This window comes from Callorhinchus milii, unplaced genomic scaffold (assembly GCF_018977255.1).
Source record: "Callorhinchus milii isolate IMCB2004 unplaced genomic scaffold, IMCB_Cmil_1.0 Scaffold15, whole genome shotgun sequence".
Lineage (NCBI taxonomy): Eukaryota > Metazoa > Chordata > Chondrichthyes > Chimaeriformes > Callorhinchidae > Callorhinchus > Callorhinchus milii.
The window spans coordinates 8,269,096-8,291,719 of NW_024704756.1; the positions used below are offsets into that span (position 1 = coordinate 8,269,096).

At 37.8% G+C, this 22,624-nt stretch overlaps 1 protein-coding gene across 1 annotated transcript in view; it reads right to left on the reverse strand.

Moving 5' to 3' along the window:
- Positions 1–4,735: 4,735 nt before the first annotated feature.
- si:ch211-26b3.4 (connector enhancer of kinase suppressor of ras 2) overlaps positions 4,736–22,624 on the reverse strand; it is a 160,802-nt gene continuing 142,913 nt past the window's right edge. The window contains exons 20-24 of the mRNA XM_007892010.2: positions 16,619–16,689; positions 12,976–13,076; positions 12,364–12,877; positions 7,757–7,956; positions 4,736–5,292 (exon numbers count right to left, since the gene is read on the reverse strand). Of these exons, the coding sequence (XP_007890201.2) occupies positions 5,077–5,292; positions 7,757–7,956; positions 12,364–12,877; positions 12,976–13,076; positions 16,619–16,689 (1,102 nt within the window). The 3' untranslated portion in view covers positions 4,736–5,076. The remainder of the gene's footprint in view (positions 5,293–7,756; positions 7,957–12,363; positions 12,878–12,975; positions 13,077–16,618; positions 16,690–22,624) is intronic.

Sequence of the window (22,624 nt, forward strand, 5' to 3'; positions counted from 1 at the left end):
GCGGGCCGGCCCGGTACTGCAGCCCCACCAGTCAACACTGCGTGTGGGGCAGTGGAGGCTCTCAGAGCTCAGCCAACAGCTCTCACACTGGGCTCAGCCACTCTGTGTGGGGCAGTGGAGGCTCACACAGCAGCTCTCACACTGGGCTCAGTCACTCTGTGTGGGGCAGTGGAGGCTCACACAGCAGCTCTCACACTGGGCTCAGTCACTCTGTGTGGGGCAGTGGAGGCTCCTACAGCAGCTCTCACACTGGGCTCAGTCACTCTGTGGGCAGTGGAGGCTCCCACAGCAGCTCTAACACTGGGCTCAGTCACTCTGTGGGCAGTGGAGGCTCCCACAGCAGCTCTAACACTGGGCTCAGTCACTCTGTGGGCAGTGGAGGCTCCCACAGCAGCTCTCACACTGGGCTCTGCCACTCTGTGTGGGACAGTGGAGGCTCCCACAGCAGCTCTCACATTGGGCTCAGTCACTCTGTGGGCAGTGGAGGCTCCCACAGCAGCTCTCACACTGGGCTCAGCCACTCTGTGGGCAGTGGAGGCTCTCACAGCAGCTCTCACACTGGGCTCTGCCACTCTGTGTGGGACAGTGGAGGCTCCCACAGCAGCTCTCACACTGGGCTCAGTCACTCTGTGTGGGGCAGTGGAGGCTCTCACAGCAGCTCTCACACTGGGCTCAGCCACTCTGTGTGGGGCAGTGGAGGCTCCCACAGCAGCTCTCACACTGGGCTCAGTCACTCTGTGGGCAGTGGAGGCTCCCACAGCAGCTCTAACACTGGGCTCAGCCACTCTGTGGGCAGTGGAGGCTCCCACAGCAGCTCTCACACTGGGCTCAGCCACTCTGTGTGGGGCAGTGGAGGCTCCCACAGCAGCTCTCACACTGGGCTCAGTCACTCTGTGGGCAGTGGAGGCTCCCACAGCAGCTCTAACACTGGGCTCAGCCACTCTGTGGGCAGTGGAGGCTCCCACAGCAGCTCTCACACTGGGCTCAGCCACTCTGTGTGGGGCAGTGGAGGCTCCCACAGCAGCTCTCACACTGGGCTCAGCCACTCTGTGTGGGGCAGTGGAGGCTCCCACAGCAGCTCTCACACTGGGCTCAGTCACTGTGTGTGGGCAGTGGAGGTTCCCACAGCAGCTCTCACACTGGGCTCAGTCACTCTGTGGGCAGTGGAGGCTCCCACAGCAGCTCTAACACTGGGCTCAGTCACTCTGTGGGCAGTGGAGGCTCCCACAGCAGCTCTAACACTGGGCTCAGTCACTCTGTGGGCAGTGGAGGCTCCCACAGCAGCTCTCACATTGGGCTCAGTCACTCTGTGTGGGGCAGCGGAGGCTCCCACAGCAGCTCTAACACTGGGCTCAGCCACTCTGTGGACAGTGGAGGCTCCCACAGCAGCTCTCACACTGGGCTCAGTCACTCTGTGGGCAGTGGAGGCTCCCACAGCTGCTCTCACACTGGGCTCAGTCACTCTGTGGGCAGTGGAGGCTCCCACAGCAGCTCTCACACTGGGCTCAGCCACTCTGTGTGGGGCAGCGGAGGCTCCCACAGCAGCTCTCACACTGGGCTCAGCCACTCTGTGTGGGGCAGCGGAGGCTCACACAGCAGTGTCCCACACCACCTACAGTCCTGGATTGAAGCGGCCAATTTTATTCATGTATTTTTTTCTTGAGGGCTGATGATCAGGCGGGTAAGGCAACTTGGTTCAAGGTTGGTTTTGCCCTCGCTGGGAATTGAACCCAGGACTTGATAAGCACCTGATAAGCTGCTGTATCAAATGCAAGGATTATTATTACACGAGTGTAACCAAAGAACAGTAAACGCACATTACCAGCGATTACCTCTGAAAGGCTTTGAGATGTTTTTGATGTTATGGACACTATAACAAATTGTAAACATTCTTATGTTTCCATCTCATTTGCAGATACAGATCATAATAAATATTGATTTTAGCAGATCTGTTAGAAGGATACTGTTATCGTGAAAAGTGACAGACTTTTTTTTTAAGTGCGCTTTCAAATACCTTAATGTAAATCACATTTAAAAACCATAATGCATGACTTGTTCCTTGTAAAGGTCTATACGTTGTGGGCCTGGTGTAAACACATAGTAAGAATAGAGGATCTTGTTTGTATTTTCTAAAGTAACCAATGTAAATAAAGGATTGGAAATCAGTGTGAAACTCGCGGGTTTTATGACTTTGTAAATTTATAGAATGAATGGAATGTTATTATTATGGGTTATGAGATCCTTTGAACAACATGTCTTGTCTTCTTGTAGTTATAGAAATGTTCAGAAAAGAGACCATTTGCTCCAACACGCATATTGCTTGTTTTTCTAAATCATTCTAATTTATTATTCCTATTTTCCATCGGTTATAAGTGAAAGTATAGTGGCAAATGTGGCTAGTAGTTTCAATAGTTTCTATATATTACAGGGTTGTAATATTCATTTAATCCATTGACTCAATGAAGTCACTGGCATAACTTTTTTCTTCCAATCCATTAATTGTATTGTATCCAATTGTATTCATCTAATACAGCCTTTTGAGAATCTATTTAATTATCCCCACAGACCATAAAAAGGACATTTCACTTTTTGTCCATTTTAATATGAAAGACAAGTAGAAAGACCTGCATATACACACATTGTTAATATGTGTGGGGCAAAATATTAATATCTTGTTTAAGTAAAATACCAGCGTATGTAATATATATATAAAATATGAGATAAAAACAATAACTTGTTCATTGATTTTCAACTCCTAACAAGGATTACTACTTTTTAAACTTATCATAAAAAGAGAAAGTATCTTTTTTCTTTTCCGAAACTGCTGAATTTTTATATTCCTTTTTGTCTGCTGTGTACTCAGAGTAAGTTCTGCTAAATTTAGTCAATGAAATGGCAGCTGCACTGCAGAAATCATGTGGAATTTAATTACAGAGTTGTAAGGGGAATATAACTTTCCACCATTCAAACTAAATTTATGGAAACACCATTGCATTTTCCCCAAAGGCTAAAGTAAAATGAAAGGTTGATTTTGTGCCTTTTTACTATAGTCTGAATTACATCAGATGCAAAAGGTTGGATCAGACCTCTCTTTTCCCAGCTAAAAAGAAGTATCTTGCCTATGATAGGAATGACAAGAATATACCAATTGTGACTAAATTGGAACAAACTGGGATTTGTGTAATTTGCTCGTACAGAGGTTACCAGTTAACGGCTATCTCAATCCAAAATATGATTACATAAATTAATAAAAAGCCCATTCATTCTTTGGAATTTGTTTAATAACAATGATTGGTGAAACTGATTTTTTTTTCACATGGTCTACCCATCAGAAAAGAAATCTTCAATTATGTCAGGGGTTTTGTTTAAATATAATTTGAATATTAAACAAAGCAGACAAAAATGAATACTACCTCTGTGGCAGGGATATTAAAATAGTCAAAGAAGATACTGTATCACGGAGAGTTTAATTTAATGAAGTTAAAAGTTTCACAACTCAGATTTACAGCTTGTTCAAAAAAGGCGAGCTTTTTAATTATGAAGAATAATTGCTGCTTTTAGTGATGTACAGATTGCATGTTAATATTTAACCATATAATTGCAAAAAAAAGAGTAAATTGTTTCTTTTTATTGTTGCGGTGCAACATACAACTCATACATCTGTGCAATGTACCATGAGGTATACACCCAGTGAGAAACATACAATGAAAACATATATGCCAAAAATCTTACGGTTGTAGTCACAAAAAGCAAAAAGGTGAGATAAATGCAGTCAGTAACCGATATACATTTTTCATTAATTTTGAAAGAAAACTCATACTAAATATACATTCTCAATATGCATGATAAAAAAGACTCAAAGAGGTTTCTAAACACTGATAAGGAAGTCGGTTGACATTAAGTGACCCCGATGGGTATCATCACAGTTTCAGTACACCCTCCACCGCTGCAGCCTACAGTTTAATGGTGCAGGTAAAGTGCAAGCAATAGAGATCATAAATGGCAACAGAATAATGGATTAAGATAAGTTTAACTATCGTGTTTTTTTAAAGGTACAGTGTGGTCTAACAAGTCTTCTGTCTACTTGCATATAGTTAGAACAATTACCCTGGGAACCAGGATAAGCTTTCAAGCCATTATTAATAATGGTCTTTCATTTGAAGTTTGAAGTGGACCCATCATTCTGGAGAATCATCCTGAACGTGTCATTACTGGATCCGTCAACTCCTGGGCACTGGGTATATGAGCTTTTCAATTAATGTCTTCTCTTTAACAAGCAACCGTATAAAAAAATTGTGAGGAGGGAGTCATATAAATATTAATACTTGTATATTCTCAGTAGTTTTCAATAAACAGCTTTTAGCTATAATTTTAATAAAAGCTGGTTGTTTTCAAAGGACATCAAAAATTACTTTTGTTCATTCAGTGATACACTAGCAAAACTTTACATACTTTACATACATTCAGCAGTTTGTTTGTATGTTCAATGCTTACATTGTGATGTCCTCCCGACGTGAAAGGCGCTATATAAATGCAATTTGTTGTTGTTACATAAAAATGAATGTTTTTCTAGAACGGTGAGTAAATTAAGACATTCGCTCTTGTTAATCAGAGTTGGCTACCAATCACTTTAGCTACTCTCTACCTGTAATCCATTAGATGTGATGGCAGGGTGAATTAATTTAGGCAGTCATAAATATAAAAACATTGGACCATGTGGCTGCTGTTGACTAAAAGCTTAGCTTTTTAGTACAACATATACAGTATGTGTGTACTTATATCTTCATAAATACTATCTTCTGCACTGCCTCTCTTTTCAAATGCAAGATTTTAAAGCACACAGTGTTTGACAACAGAAAATAAAAGATTGTTGAAAGAACAGAATACAGACTTTATCTCATGCACATATTAGGCATCCTGTGGCACTATTTTTTTATCCAATTTATGTACAAGAATACTGTTGAATACATTATGTACAAATATACAGTGTATGCTAAACATTTTTTTGTTGCCTGATGAGAATTACAGTTGAGATGCTGCTGTCTGCTGGGATGTGTGCTCCAGTTGCAAACTGCTTCACACGTGTGTTTCAATGAATGAGTGTGTATGTGCCAGAAGAGGTGATGGTGATCCCAGTTCAGATGCACCGTTCTGTGGTTTCATAACAGCACTATATCCACAAATGTCCAAGAAAAACTCATGATTCATTCTCTTCCACTCCTTAAACTTTTTAGATGTCAGCCTTGGATCTTCAAGAATCTGGTTAATAATTGCCAGGTCCCCTTCTTTTGCCTGAGAGGGAGAAAAAAATATTTGCAACAAAGATGTACAATAAAAAGGTTAGTTCCTACAGATGACCTATGATCATCGGACAGTGTGTCCAGCCCTATCTCCAAGTTACAATGTGAAAATTCTACAAGTAGCACCAGTTTGAATATTTGGAAGCCTTCAGGATTTTTTTTATAAGGAAATCAAAATGATAATAAAAGGATCTTAGGTGTACCTATAAATACAGAACTTCTAATGAGGATCATCAAATAAAACCCAAAGGGGTTGGACCAGATCAATACTGTCATGCCATACAAACATTCTATAAAAGAGACCGATCACTAAATACAAAATAGTCATTACACTCTACAGTAAACCCTGTGAAGCATTTTGAGTTATACCCTTGACGTCACAGATGCTATACCAAATGCAAGGATTATTATTATCACATGCTGGGTTATACACAAGGAAAGCATGTTTTAAGTGATTTTTTTCTCTACATATTTATCTAGATAACATTTAAAACAAACAATGCTTCCAATTTTACAAGTACATGAAGTCCTACAAGTGTTCCTGAAGCACAGGAAGCTATGCAACGAGAAATATCCATTGTGCTTACCAATCCCACTCCTCCCACAGTACCTACTTACTGAATCTCCTGGAAGAAAGGAAGAACAGCTCCTTTCATTGGGAATCTGTATGTAACACACATACAGTGCCTAGGTCTCTTATGTACTGCATGATAAATGGACAAGCTCACTATTGCATTAGCCACTATACCTGACCAGGAGCTATCAGAGCTGATGCTAGGTTAATCCTTTTCAAAATACCTCAAGATATGTTTATTTATTTAGGTTTAAAAGAGTTATCTAAAGTCAAACAAAAACAAGCAAAGCTTTACCTATTATTTTAAACATATTACTGCATTGAAATATAAGTAAATGTAAAAAGCATTTAAAATCCTAGAATAGTTCACAGAAATTTAATGTTTGAATTATTATACTTCACTTGCCTAATCTCTCTTTGGATGTCTCAAATGATATTACATTTATAATAAAATAATAATCCTTACATTTGATATAACGCCTTATCGCGTCATCAAGACGTCTCAAAGTGCTTCACAGAATATACTATGTATTTTGGGGGCCAAATTCACTATTGATAATTCACTGTTTGATGAACATGCTTCCTACAGTTTTTTTTTGTGAACTCCTTACTGGCTGTGTGCATTTTCTTGCTCCCTTTTCCTCTTTTATTATCATTTTTGTTAGTTATTGCATACGAACACTAGGTGGCTCACTTGGTTAAAAGCACTGGCCTTATTGATTTTCTCCTACCTCTGAAGATAAATACTAAAATAAACACAAAGGAGATATCACAAACTATATTTCCTTACTGATAAGAATTAAATGAAATGATTCAAGAATGTTCCAGTAATCTCAAACCAGGTCAAGGTGACATGAATCCAAACATTAAATTGTACACGTTCTACAGTGTCAGTTCCAAGAGGTGCGAAACTGGTTATAAGTACTGCATAATCTTGTACAGAGGGAGGTGGTTGGGAGAATAGAGTGGAGATGTCTCTACTCACAGGCTACAGGATTAGAATGTATTGTTGGACAGTGATGCATTGCACAACTCAGTTCTAGAAATGCCAAGTCCTTTATTCTTCTATGTGAAGCATGTGAAGATTTGCTGCTGTCACTGATCACTGTGTGGAACATGTGCCATTCTTTAAAACTGCCTTACCCCACAAAATCTGCTCCCAGGTGCATTAAAATATAAGACATTTTAGTAACAGGAAAAATTAATTTGGCACAAGACAGTTTCTTTTTGATTGATTTCAATTCTATCCACCTGCCGTTTCACCATATCCCTTAATCCCTTCTCTCTCTGGATCGTCATCTAATTGCCTTTTGAACCAATTTATACTGTTCACATCAATGGTCTGGTAACTTCTTTTAATAAGTCCACCCAACGGATAAAGTTTTATTTGACTTTTCTTCTTACTCTTCCCACTTTTAAAATTGTGCTTTATGCTGTTTTTTGAACCCCAAAATATGCTAAATAATTTGCTTAGAAAACAGAAAAATATCAATATAAGATCACATTACAGTGTAAGTATCATCCTGCACTTTTCCCACAAGACAGATTTTGAATCCTGTGGGAAAAGTGAATCTCCCTAACAAGGATGACACATCATAAGGGAATCATCCTTTGGTGGCTTATACGGTTGTAACAGCCAGTTATAGAGTGGTAATGAAGCTTGGAAGTGGGTTGTATGTTAATTCTCCAGCGAGTTCCATTCCTATGGTCAAGATGGAGGAGTCCAGGGGGAAAATTATAAAAGGTGGATTTTTAAAACAAGATCCCAGTAGATGTTTGCTTTTTGTTATAACCATCTGTTAAGGTGAACTGCATTTTAATATATTTTAGATAATTCAATGTCTTATTCATCAGGTAAATATTTTCAATGGAGAACCCTTACCTTTAGAGTACTCTTAAGCACCCTAATGTGGTGTAATTTTTCATTGATGACTGGATCATTACATCTTTTTATAAATGACCTTCTGAATTCTTGCTTAGTGGAAGGACGCTGCTCTCCTATTGCAGAGAGACTGGCCTGCTCCAGGGACTTGTACAACTCCTGAAGACCATCTGTAGAATGTCTGTTTTCTATTGTGTTTTCTGGAAAGAAACGTTAAAACCATTTGAGTTCTTGAATGTTCCCCCACCTAAATCAGATGTTTGGTCTTCGTATTACATTTAAAAACAAATAACCTTATTTTGTGATTTGCTTATAAAGCTTTCTGAGCAAGTAGATTATTACAAAAAGGTAAGGCTTGCTGAGTGTGGGTATGAACTTGTCTGGTTAGTATGTTAATGATACAGTAAGTGGATTCATGTAAAAAGCAAAGATCTTTGAAACATTCAGTTTCTGAATACTGTAGCTTTAATTTAAATAACTCAACAATATCAATATTCAAGTACTTATGGAGATGTTTTATATAACAGAGTATGCTGAATAAAGCTGCTGAATAATATTAATATGTTATATTCCATTTAGTTCATAGAAGGATAGAACATTTAAAAGATAATAAATATAGAATCAAAATTAATATATATTATAACAATATTTAACATTATCTTTTTTTTCCTGACTAAGTTGACTCTTTTAAAAAAGAACACTGAAAAGGAGAATTGACAAACTGATGTCAACAGTGCTAAACAAGGCTGGAAAACAGTGTACAATAAACTTGCAGTCGTCAATAGTCATCAATTTGCAGAGAAACAGAATCGCCAACTGTCTGTCAGAAAAGACCAAAATTTCTCTTTCATGCTGCTGAGTGCTCAGTACTTAATGAATTGCATGCATGAGGCTAAGTGAAAGTGCCATTATCGGCAGGACTGTTGCATGGAAGATTTGATATATAACATCATTCATCAAACTGATTGCTGCAGGTGCATGTGGGTATATCTACTTATTGTTACCCAAAATAGACATCAATTAAAAGCTAAAGAAATATTAAAATGTGATAAACAACTCATTAAAAGTAATTATCCTGCACTGACAATAGTCAGGACAATCAATTTAACTAATAATAAAACAAAAGTTGATATGGGATGGCCATAATGGATTTTAAACAGTACACAGTGACCAAATTATTCACAACATTTTAAATATTGGATATTTACATTTACAAGGCATTCAATACGGAGTATTCTATACAAGACACGTTCTAGATTACTGTGATACAGTTAGAAAAAAAAGGTGAAAAATTGAAATTCAGCCAAATCTATGGATTGCAAAGCAAATTCAAATGGATGGATGAAGCGTTACCTTTTATGAAATGTATGACATGTGCACTAAGGTCAAAACCCGCCCGAGAATTTAACAATTATTAATCAGTCACTGCTCCCTCTTACCTTATAAATTCTCCATTCTTGTGCTGTTTCCACTGTTTTCAGACATAAACAATGTAATCTTACGAGATTACATTATTTACGTCATGAGACTGTGGCCTTGCTGATCGGCCTGAAACAGGGAACACGGATTTTTTTAAAGTAAGAGGGGCAACACTTATTTTTCCACTGCCCAACCATCAAATCTTTAATTGACTACAGCAGTAGTTGTTTAATGACTGATTAACTAAATTACATAGAATTACACAGAATTACATATCACACAGAATTACACAGAATTACATAGACTGTACAGCACCAAACAGGCCATTCAGCCCAACTAGTCCGTGCCAGTGTTTATACTCCACATGAGCCTTCACCCATCCTAATCCCTTTCTCTAGCCTCTCCCCATTATCCTTTATTCTGTTCTCCTTCATGACTATCGCATTTTATCTTTTATCCATTCACTGAATATTACTGCTAGCATTTGCTCTTGCAGAAGAATTCAGTCAAGCCAAAGGTGGATTTCCTCAATGATAGAAATTATAATAACTAGAAATCCAACCAGTGATAAATCAATCTTGTAAAATACAATTAAAAATGGAGTTTTCATTTATAATTTAGAAAATCAATTAGCTGAAAAATAGACTATGGTGAACATGAAAAAGTAACATGAAAAAGTAACTTCAGCAAACTCGGTAATATCTCTCTAACGATTAGAAATAAAATTATGATTTGTTTCCAGGACTAACACTTTATGGGATGTGCAAATGAATTTTGTAATTAATGTTTTTATTTTGTGGGAGAAAACAGTTTTATGCTTTATAGCCCATGGTCCCGATAGCCTGTTGTCAGAAATGATTTAAATAAAGTTCTGCCTCAGCTCATTGAATTTACTGAAATACTTATATTGGAACATTAATATCCTACTACTGGAAGTTCTTGTCAAAAATATGAGACACGGTGGGGCAAACTGTGTTGTACTGATGACCTAATCACAGCAGAGAGAATACTCTTCCCCACTGTGGCGAAGTGCTAAAAGAAAACTCTGAAGTCAGCACTGTAGAATGAACTCCAGCGCTCATAATAATAATAATCCTTGCATTTGATATAGTACCTTATCACGCCATTGAGACGTTTCAAAGCGCTTCACAGAATATACTGTAAAGTGGATTGACTGTGTATTTTGTAGGTAAACCTTGGCAGGCAATTGTGAACAGCAGTGTTCCATACACACAGTCATGGATTGAGTGGCCCAAATTTTGTTTTCGTGGATTCTCATGACAATGTGCTGGTGCCACTGGGCTACCAATCACCGGCATATTAAATTAACACCAAATTTCAGAATTGCAACGTGAATGAATATATTTAAAATGTAAAATCTGTTGCTAATCTTTTGCAAAAGTGTCATTTAAGTTACTTGCTTATTGCACAAATAGATTTTAGAACTGAGTCTAATTTGGGCCAATTGCTAAGAATAATAATCTTTTCACAATGTCTTTATAATGGAATCCCTATTGTAAAGACTGAGCAGAAATCTCTAATTTACCATGTCACAATATGAATAGATTTAAGTGGCTCAGTATTGTTTGAAAGGGAACGAACATCACATATTCCAGGCTTATGCCGAAATGAAAATGACCCACCAAGATTGGCTGTGCCTGCTTTTACAGTGATCAGGAAATAAATTATTTATTAAAAGGTCAGGATCAGATTCAATGTGTTTTTCTCCATTTATAGTGATGAGTCGTTTGTATTCTCCAGTGATTCAAAGTTGCTCAGCTAATGCCTTGCAGTCCTCAGTCACAGGAGAATCCTTCAGAAAGAACTATAAATAGACATAAGCACATCAAGCAGAACAATGAAGATTTTTATTGTTTATGCTGGTGAAAGGATTCCTATGCTATTAAATCATCAAAGACGATACACCATAATATTGTGTTTTTTTTATTCTGCAGCCATAATAAAAATATATGTCCTCTTGGTTTTAATTTAAAAAATATATTTATCTCCAACGTGAAACTATTGTATTTTCTTCTCTCTAGAGCTTTCCACATCCTGCATCATTCCTCAACTGTGAGCAGGCAGCTGACCTCATTGTCTTCTACCAATATTACTCTATACCTGGCCGCTAAGCAAGGGCGGAGGAATGGTGTAGGCACAAGGGAATAGCCTAGTTTGACCTTGTGTCTCCCTTGCCCAAGATTTTAACTTTAGTGAGTGGCTAATCTGTAGATTGTTTCTCCTGTAAGCAAAGATTTTTTTTCCCCATCGCAAAGGAGATTTTCTTAATCCTAATGTTGTCATTCACCAAGATAAAGAAATGCACATCTGCTTTTCATTCTAAAAAAAGGACAGGGTGAAATATTTTTACACAACACATGACCACTAAAAATAACCACAATAACTGTATTACCTTACAAACCCAGAACACAGTGTATTCCAGGTACATGAGATAATATAAAAAAATGTGATCACTTGTGCAAATGAATCCTCACCAGAATTTTGACTTGGACTTCAACATTAGAAAATATGAAAACAGCAAAGCAGAATTAGGATGAAGAGTTATCTCTGTGGCTCACTAGAAATACCAAAATTTCAGTGCACAATTCATCTAGCAACCGAACAACACACATAAGTATTCAACACGTGTTTTTTGTCCCTTTATATTGAGTCATGGAACAAAACCTTCAACCAGCCCTTTGGCCCTGCCATATGTTGCCTATTGGCCTAAGATGGCCCCTAAATATTTAACACTTCAAGCTCACAAGGCAATTTTGAAGGTACTTTCTTTTGGAGAAATATCAGAGGCAGCTTAAGTGACCTTCTAGGGCTAGTAAGCTATCTGTCGACTTATAATAATTGAAAAATATATATTTATTAAAATATTTGTGTTGTATAAATAAAATACTCAATGGAGGCACTCATGGAATATATAATGTATTCAATAAACGAAAAAGAGTTGGATAATATTGATTGGCATCTTTGATTCAGGGTTATTCGAGATGAGATAGATATGTGAAAGGAATCTTTTGGGAAGTTGGAAGACTAGATGGGACAAATCCTGTTCCTCTTTTGCTCTCTTCTGGTTTGGCCAACTCTTCCTCAAACATACAATAAATTCTGTATTTCCAACCATCAAGATTTAGCGTCTTCTGATTATAACATATTTGTGAACTTTGTGAACTGACCTCGTTTGCTTGCACCATTTTGTTTGACACCTTGGATCTCATCATCCTCTGACTTTTCCTCAGACGGTCCGGGAGGCAGCGTGTGGCCTTTGATTCTAACATCCCTATTCCTCGGTAAGCTCTGGCTGCGCTGCTTGCATCCTCTACTGTGATATCCAGATCCTCTGTCACATTCCACTAATGGAAAAGGCCCATCGCGGTCATGGTGGTGACGTCTCTGAACAGGCAATGTTGCTTGCCGCCTTCTTTCAGGTGACATCAGTCCTGATCTACCAGCCATGTAATCTGTTTCTGGAGGGATAGTCTGCAGGAAGTGCAACCCTGAACTGGTGAGAGGCGTTTCAATCAGATCCTGCCAAGATCGTCTCTCTCTGTACGATGACCTACAGCCAGACGAATGTGTACTTCCTGACATGTCGTGCCTTGAATCCTCAGCGGATGAATGGGAATATGTTGACTCACTTGAAAAATGCCGTCCATGCTTGGGTTCAGGGAAAGGACTTGAAGAATTGACCTAATGAAATGTATAGAAAGCAATTAGCCTCTGCCGAAACCAAAATAAATACCAGTAATAAATTGCTCTTTACAAGAATATTTTCAAGACATGCTTACTGATGGTGTTCGGGGATATGTATCACATAGGGATGAAGGGCCCTCCTGCTTCAAAGTTAAGGACATCTCTGCATCCTCTTGATCACTTTCACTCCAGTAATCTGGAAAAGATAAACATAATTCTCAGTATTCATTACGTAATAAATATCTGTCTGAAGCCATTTAAAAAAAAATTAACAATTATGTCTCATCCATGGCTATGGATCTAGAGCTTTTTGTGAGAGACTGCATTCATTTCAACTTGGCAGCATATTCAAAAAGAAAATGCAACTCCCGTACATATAAGATACAAAACACTTTACTATTCTTTCAGTTACCCCTATGTACTCTATTTTTTTTATAATAAATATTTAAACAATGAATAGTGTTTGCTAATGGGAAGCAATCTAATTAGTGTTGCAACCGAATTTCTTATTTTAATGGTTCCAGCGCTACTTCAAGCAATTTTACAATGTACGTGCTTTGTGTTTGGAATAGGGCAAGAAAACTGATACCCATTAACCCCCAAAATCTGACATTCTTGACAATTCTTGAATTCTCTGTGATCTCCTTCAACCGTACAAACATGGATGCTCCCTTTGCTCAGCGAATACTGGCCTGCTTCATGGCCCCTGCCATTTTTAACCCACATTTGGCGTGCAGACTTTCAGCCATTCTAGCCTCACTCTCTGGAACTCTATCTTGGAGTTCCTCTGACTCATTCCCTTCCTTCTGACCGTGCTTCCAATCATCTTTACCTTCCCACCCTCCTTGACTCCCATCCCAGTTCAGGTGTCCAACCCGCAGTGCCAAGCTTTGAGACGTCCGCCTGATGTGAAAGGCATTGTAAATCGGATTGTGCCTATGCATGTGTCAATCAAATATAATTCAGGATCTCAAGACAGTCTCTTGTGTAAATAATTATGTTTCATTCAAAGTGTTTTTTTCCTGCTGTGAATTCAATTATGTTATCCAGCAACATCTTTTGACTTTCGTATTCGTTAACTGCAGCTAAATAATCCCTGAACTGTACCTTGTCCACAAACTGAAAAGTAATATTGTTACTGTTTGTCAGTGTCCAACTGAGTGATTCTGCAGACCCTGGAAGCTGCATACGTGCAGTCTTAGTGTTGAAATTAGGTCAACACTTGTTCACTCTCTTGCTATGTGGTAACAATGTGGAGGAAGACTGAAGTTTCCTGCTACTGGAGATGGTTTTACATTCAATACTTGTTGACGCGAAATATTATATGTTTTAATCCAATCAAATTATGTTTTGAAACATCTTATTTGCTCCAGGAATTTGTTGCAGAATAAAATTGTCCTTAGGGTAGAAATAAATGGAATGTTACAGATTGCATCTTCAATTTTTTTAAAAAAACACCTATTTTCCTAGAAATTCAGCAATGGCAGTCGTTTATAGCAGAAAAGACATGTCCATAGAATTATCAATTATCATAAGAGGCCAGAAAAATGTTGACCTAGTTTTCATAAACCTTGATGAACAGAATGCAGTTTGCAGTATCAGCAGCATTATCCAGTTGGTGGAATAAGTGACTTAAATGCTAAGTGACCATTCTGCCCACACACAGTTGTGGTTTAGTTGCCCTTTAAATTCAAGAGATTAGAAAGCTTCTTCTGGGCACATTGAACACATGGGGATACCAGTACCTGCTGGAGATTGTAGCTGGTTATATAATTCCTCATGCATAATCATTACATTTGCCTGCAGTCCAATACATTTTTTGCTGATACTGGTAGACACAGTTGTTTGAAATTTCTGTAACTAATATTACTAATGAATATGTGAAAAAAACTTCATGGGGGGATGGGGGTGAATTGTTCAACTTTTCATCCTCATTATTTTACTAACCTAAACCATCTTGGTGGTCATCCTGTGAATAACTACTGTTTAAGAAAACATATTCTCAATGAAATTTCCATCATCTTCCACAGCAAGAATCTCAGATCCCAAGGCACTACTTGAAAAGAGAAGGAATTTTCCCCTGGTATCCTGGCCAATGACACTTCCCAGATTTAAAAAAAAATGGTAATTTACTTCATGGCTGTTGATGGGACATTGTTGTGTGCAAATTGGATATTGTTCATCTATAGATATACAGTCATTGCAGCTTACAGAAAAAACTATATCAAATGCATGATTAGGGGCTATATCAGATGCAAGTAATGTCACAATATTTTGCTGGAAATGAAGCTTTTTGGTGAAGCCATTCCCTTTGACTATATTACACACTCTCTACCTAATTAATGGTAAAGACTCCAATCTGCATTCCTCTGGCTTACAACAAAGTGCACACACTTAATTAGATCGACAGAGATGTGGCATAGTTTTTCCTTGGAATTATGTGCAAAATAGTGAATTATCTATTTGAGGATCAAACATTCTGTGTACTCCCCTTATCCCATCAACTTCATCTGGTAAATGTGAATAAGACTGTGGATGTGAGGAAATGTGAGGATAAGATTGATTCCTTATTCCAAGCAGCTAAAGTATCTTGGCAACCCAAGTTTCCTACGTAGATCGGTGCATTAATTAAATGGACTAAAAAGATAGTGTTGAAAGGAATGGCTTCACCATTGGATTTCAGTTCCCCTTTTAAGTAGCTTATTTTATTAGGGAGGATTAGGCAGGGATATGCCCAAGAGTATTTAGTTTGTCGTTGCTGGTTAGAATAGATGCACATTCTCACCAAGTCTTGTGCAAAATAGCTTTGATTCTTTTCTTGCCTGGGGAAATATACTAGCTGATGCTACATAGAGGATGAATATTGTTAGGGACATCACTGTAGTTTTACATTCTGTGTATCCAACAATCTTCAACTATAATTACTTCAAAACTCTTTCAAGTCAACAACTGTCCACTAACTAAAGCACAATCATGTCTTGTACAGTTTGTGTTTTTGTATCTCATGAAAAAACAATTCTTCCACTGGGAAGGATGATCGCAGACTAATTCATGTGTTTGCAAACCACAATTAACTATAGCAGCAATATAGTGTTTTGTTAATAGCCTAAAGACAAAAGGATATCTTATAAAATATTTGTCACCAGCAGATCAGTATCATTCCATTTGTAAGTGCCTCCATGGAGAGAATGCACATTCCATTCCAGATACAAGGACATTTCTGTGGGTAAGTGGCATACATATGTGGAAGTCTGAATCGGTTGGATACTCATAAGTATGGTGATGAGTTTCTGCATGTGTCAGAAAGATATTAGGTATCGGTGTTCAGGCTAGAGAGAGGTTGAATGAGTAACAATCCTAGCCTTGTTCCCTATCCAGATCCCTGCTGTTGGATGTAGTGTGTAGGTTGGCTAAACACAGAGCCAGACTTGCCAAACACTTCTGGCAAAGTAGAGGAATAGGTCAGTGCTAACCTAGGAGCCATTCTCTGCATTATTTATTCATTGTGCTTGACTCTTGACAATATTGCACAACACTAACTGTAGCAGCAACTCCACTCTCCTACGCCCTCCATTCCAGAACAATTACTTCTAACCCTCCCTCTAAAATATATTCCTTTTAATTACAGTATTTATTGATTGCTATTCTGTTCATTTCAACCAGAAATTGGAATTATAGATACATTTTCTTTTATCCTACACACATCATTACTCCTGTGTGAGATACCTTCTGGCTCACCTTCATCCGGCCTGGTCACCTTATCATCAGGTGCATATCCAATAGCTGCTAATCCCAGTCGATTCATCCACCTACAAAAGCAATGAAAATGTTGAGAAAGATGTATCTGACATTAAGAGCAAGCACTTTAACTTACTCTGTTCTTTATAGCAATGGTTAGTCATTCTAAAAACAAGGAAATGCATTTTTACTATACATTAATAGGCAAAACATGCTAAATATTTGACACAGGATGCAAATGGTTTTATAGACATATTTCTGGAGGAAACTAACCACAACTTTGAAAATAAAACTGGAATTTGATTAAACCTGAAAAGCGTAAAAATAACTATTAATAATAATAATCCTTGCATTTGATATAATCTTTCATGTCAGGAGGATGTCTCAAAGCCAATCCGTTTGCTCACAACAATGTCTCACACACACAGCCTTGAAGTTCAATCATTCTACTTTAGGCTGAGGAATTAAATAGCCCTCATACACTGCTGATCGAGTTTGTATTACTTGAATCTTCTTCATAGATAGTAACTTCCACTTCATATCCCTTCTCTTGAAGCTTAGTTATATCAGTTTGCACTTAACTGCTTTCCAGACTATTATTCCCCGTCACATGTTGAGCAGTGTAGATCTATGTGAAATGTGCTATCTCCGAATGATTTCCTGCACAGCCATTTCCTTGGTACAGGGAAAGAATGCAAGGCATCCTCCAGAAAGCTAACAGCTCTACTGAATGTTTACAAGTAACCTTTCTTGTGCAGTTTCATGGTTCAATTAGCCCTTTACAGTACTTACCTAGTATGACTCAAGGATGTTTAAAATCTGTTATTTTAATCCAAAAACACTTACAGAATAGCTTGCTACTAACTGACATGCATGTTTTATGAGGAAAAGCTTATCTTGCAATTTACCAGAACATTTCATATTTTTGAAATAGCATTCATAGTACCAACAAATATGTACTGATAGGTTAATAAGTATAGCACAAACCTATACATTGTTGCACCTACAGTATATATGCATTTTGCAAAGCTGCAACCAGTAAATCAGAATAAACAGCATATTTGATTGCTCAAAGGCTGAAATGAATTAAAAATGAATGAAATTGTAAATAATTGAAGAAGGAATAAATTATTAAACATGTAGAAGAGCTAAAAAAAATCTAGAGTGAATTAAACGAGGCAAGCTGTTTCCTCTCTTATTAATGTAATATGTTTGCCCCAAACCAAATGGTATTTACAGTTTCTATAGCGATGAGCCATCCTTATTGTTCCATATTTTAAATAATATAAGCCAGTTTTTGACAACTCCCATAGAGGCAAATTTTCTACTCAGGCAAAACATCTACAGCGGTTCTGCCTGACAATTGGGAAACAGCATATCCTGATTGCTGTAAATCAATAGTTCTGCCTTAGCTCAGTTACACACAGAAAATGGACCAACAACTCATGTAGTGAAACGTTCCATATAGAACGTTTGCAATGCTCCACAGGTATAGTATACACTAGATGGAGCACTGGAAAGCAATGAGTTTCATGTACTTACATGTACTCACATATACTCACAGTACTCACATGTACTCACATATACTCACAGTACTCACATGTACTCACATATACTCATAGTACTCACATGTACTCACGTGAGCTTTTACATTAATTGTTAAGACAAAATTAATCAATGAAAAGCATTATTTTCTTTAATGAAAATGATAACTATAGCCTTTTATAATGGGAAATCCTGTGAAAACTGTATAACGCAAAGATTGCCATTTTAATGAATGACATACGATATGTTCTCCGAGACGCTATCCAATGTGAAGGGTGCTAAATAATTGCAAGTTGTTGTTGCTGATGTACCCCATTGAATAAACAGTGTATTTAAAAGTCAAGTATAAGTCAGGAAACAAACTTTTGCAAATTTTGCAAATAGTAATCCATCATGAACAATAAGGAAAATTACTTTTGGATGCTTTTTTCCATTGAAACTAAAGAATCAATTTTGCTCAATCAATTTTAAAAAGCAGTGAAGTGAAATTCTGTTGGGTTGTTGTTTGGATCTTTGTAGCTTGCACCAATAGCAGGATTTTCCGATTTCTCAGGATGTAATGCCAAGGTTAGGTGCTTTACCAAAACCAATGGAATTTTTAGCCTTTTTACTGAGCAAATCAATTACACAATACTAGGTACTTATTCTATCAGAATGCAAATCCTGACTGAATGGATCGTATCTTCTGACAGACTGAAGTACTGAGAGAGTGAAAGTGTACATGCAAAAAGTATTAAATAACCCCCCCAATTGACGATTATTCACTATCTGAGTCGCAATGCAAACATAAGGGATCAAACTAAAATGCTCAAAGTTTGTTACATTACAAAAGTGAATAATAATAATAATAATAATAATCCTTGCATTTGATATCACATCTTCGAGATGTCTCAAAACGCTTCACAGAATATACTGTAAAATGAACAATGTGGTAACTCAGCACAGGTTGATGGTCCCAGGTTTGATCCCTGTTCTTTGTTGAGTTGACTGATCTGAAGCAGAACATCATTTGGGAGAAGTGGGGAAGGGGCTGAGGGTTGTAGGCTGCTGTTGGCATCAAACCTTGGGCTGAGTGGGAAGAGGGAAAATCAATCAGGCTTCTCATTCCTGTTCATTCTGGCAGTAACTGTATGTAGTTGATGAACAAGGACAAAATTGGGCTTGTCCAATCTAATGCCTCTGCACTTAAATAGTCTGCCAACATTAACTAGAAATGCTCACACACAAATAATGGCAAGTTTAGGTGAGATACTGGGGGTCAGTACCCCAGCAGAAGGAAAAATTAGTTGAATGTCTTCAGGAGGGGAGGGAAAGAAACTGGGGAGAAATAGAAAGTTTCTACAGGCTTACTACTAAACTATATCAGGGCGTCATCTATCATTACCAGCTTTACACCAGAACAGCATTTGATTGAGTAAAACATAATAAAAACCCAGCAGTAGGTTAGGAAAGCTGCAGCCACACTGTGGTTCTGCAATACAGCAACAGAGTGTGATTTAATCAAATGACACTGGGAATCGAGCAGACATCAAGTCTCACATGTATCGTAATACTATTAGCAGAAGCCAACTCTTTGTTCACTGACCACCTCAGCTGATGAGGCACTTCATTCATTTTCAGTACGGCAAAACTGCACTTTTACCTAGAGAAAAAGCACTAGAGAGCACCAGCTGAAACCTAGATGGTGATCAGTGCATCAATATCAAACACGTTAACCCTTTTACTGAACCCCATCTATCTCTTTGCACCGAGGTTGGTTGTACCTCTTAAGACTGTTGCCATTGAAATGTAAATGTCCAAATGAGAACTGCAGGAGCTGGGCAATTTTCTGTGTAAGAGATCCAATCAACACATTTCTCTGGCAATCTCACAACAGGTGACTGGGTTAATGCACACCTATTATCAGAGATTAATGAGTTATCGACACATACTTTCGCAAGTTCAATTTGAAATACTTGTCAGCGATTTCCACAGTACTAGCTTCCTTCAAACGTAAGATTTACTGCACGTAGCACAGCACTAAGAATTCTTAGGATTTTTAACTTTTCTAAATGAGCTAACTCATTGCAATTGAGCCATTGGGATCTGGTTTTGAATCCAGCCTAGACAAAAGAACGGAAGTCCCCTTGATCAAAAGTGTAATTAATTTGGGGTGTTTCAGTTCAGTTTTAGTGGAGTTTTAGTCTCCAGCAAAAATTATTTGGCAATAAATTGGCATGCTCACTGGTATTGCTTTCAGCTCACGTTGTTGGATGCAGCAGGAATAGTGGAGGCAGTGGCATTTGAAGTGGTTTCACTGTTTTAAAAGCAACATGGATTCCTGAATTGGGAAAAGGAAATTTCAGACTGCTGCAGGGGAAGTGCCAGCGAGGTTAAGCCTCACTGTTGGGCTCAAACGCTGGAACTCTGTCATGCATTTGATCCATGATTTATCCAATCTGGGACTGTTCAATGCTGTAAGTGAGTCCCAAAAGTGAATGGAGTCCATTCCCTGCACTGACATCCCTTGGCTTAATGAGCACAAAAAACACAGAAAATATCAAACTCGATCTGGGTGGGAGATTAATAATTTAACACTTTTTCAAAAGTAATGTTCAAATAATGAACACAATTTCTACATTTTATAAAGACCTACATTTCTCGATGGTTATTAATGTCATTTATTTTTAAAATTCAGTCAAGAGGCTCCCTAATGGCTCATTTCAGAAAGCTACCGCTTGCTTTGAATCTGGGATGAACAGAAAGGATCCAAGACTAGTTCCTGCTCTGTGCTGACTGAGCTAATCTTTGCCAGCGTCATGGGTGCCACGACTGGTCTCAGTGCTCTAAAGACTATAATGAAACTGAGTATGGTTTACTTCATGTTGTTCACATTGACGTTTTTTCTAACTTACATGAAAATTGCCTGCTTAAAAGCTGGAAATGGAACTTGGCCGTGTGTTTGATCCATGATTTATCAAATCTGGGATTGTTCGATGCTGTAAGTGAGTCCCAAGGGACCTCTGTAAGGGATGTCCTCCCGACGTGATTGGAGCTATACAAATGTAATTTTGTATTGTATCGTTTCAGAATTTCAAAAGATCGATGACTCCAGAGCATGAGAAATGCACGAGCAAAGCACCTTTGCTTTGTGAGTTTCACCCACAAAACATACAGTCAATTCACTTTACAGTATATTCTGTGAAGCCCTTTGAGATGTCACACAGATTATTATTAATTAAAGAATCTCGTCAAAGAGTCTTCACAGAATTCAGAACCTCAGATGGATGAGACTTGCTTGTCTGAAGAATAGAAATTGTCAAGAAAATGGGAAGAGGTTTCTTCAGGTCGTAGTCAAGGTTCACGGCAGAATTAAGGCCCACATATAATCAAACCTAACCAACACTGAACTCTCTCACTTGAAGAAGACTCCAGACCAGTTTCTGTCTTTCTTTCACTGAAAGTGATGTGTCACATTACACTCCAAACCCGAGAATACAAAGAACTGGGAATGCTCGCAGAATCTTTGTTCTTAACATAAGTATTACTAAATTAGTATTATTTGCTATTTACATTAAATAACAAATAGATTCAATTGTTCTCTATCCGGATGGTATGGATTGTATTGTTTTTTCCAAAAGTTATTGAAAAAATTAGCATATTGGCAATATTTCTGCCTTTCTTACATGAAATACTTAATAGATCCTTCACAGTTCTGGATCCTTCACAGTATTAGGCTATCTCATGCACTATTAAATTTGTTGTTGAGCTAAACCTGGACAAATTCAAGAAATGCATCTTTGCTGAAGTTAGCTACTGGTATTAAGTGACAAAGAAAAAGCAGAACATTAACTACAAAATAGGTTCTGACAACGACTTATTTTCAATAAAGCATGATCTTGAAAGCTCAAAGAAGACTGAATATCTCATGTGCTTATTGTGAGTGACATGTTTTCAATTAGCCTCAAAAATAATCTTTACCATATTAATGCTCTTGAAATGTAAGATAAACCAGCTGAATAATTATGGTAATTTAAAATCCAAATTTTATTTAAATAATATTGCCAATTAGAATACCATTTCATATTAGCTATAAACATGAATATAATCATATTCAGAAGCACATCAGCCAGTGATGTACTACTTGTCTCAGGCCGAGACTCTCCAATGGTGTGATTCTGCAAACTGATTCCTTACAAATGCAGAGTTTCTTCTTTAAGAAGCCTGGGGTCAACAAGATGATGCTTCAAAACAGAATCAATGTTGTTTCGAAGTTGAATCTGTAATAAAGCATTGCATCTTTCATCCCTGGTTTCTTTATGGAGTCATTTAGCTCATATTTTTTATTTCTTTTCATATTTTTAGCAAAACTATGTTATTTGTGAAGAAATACTTGAACGAAATGAAATAAAATTAGAAAGCTTGTTTAAACAAATACTTTCCAGCAAAACAATGCCATATTGTTTCATCTAATTCTCCTTA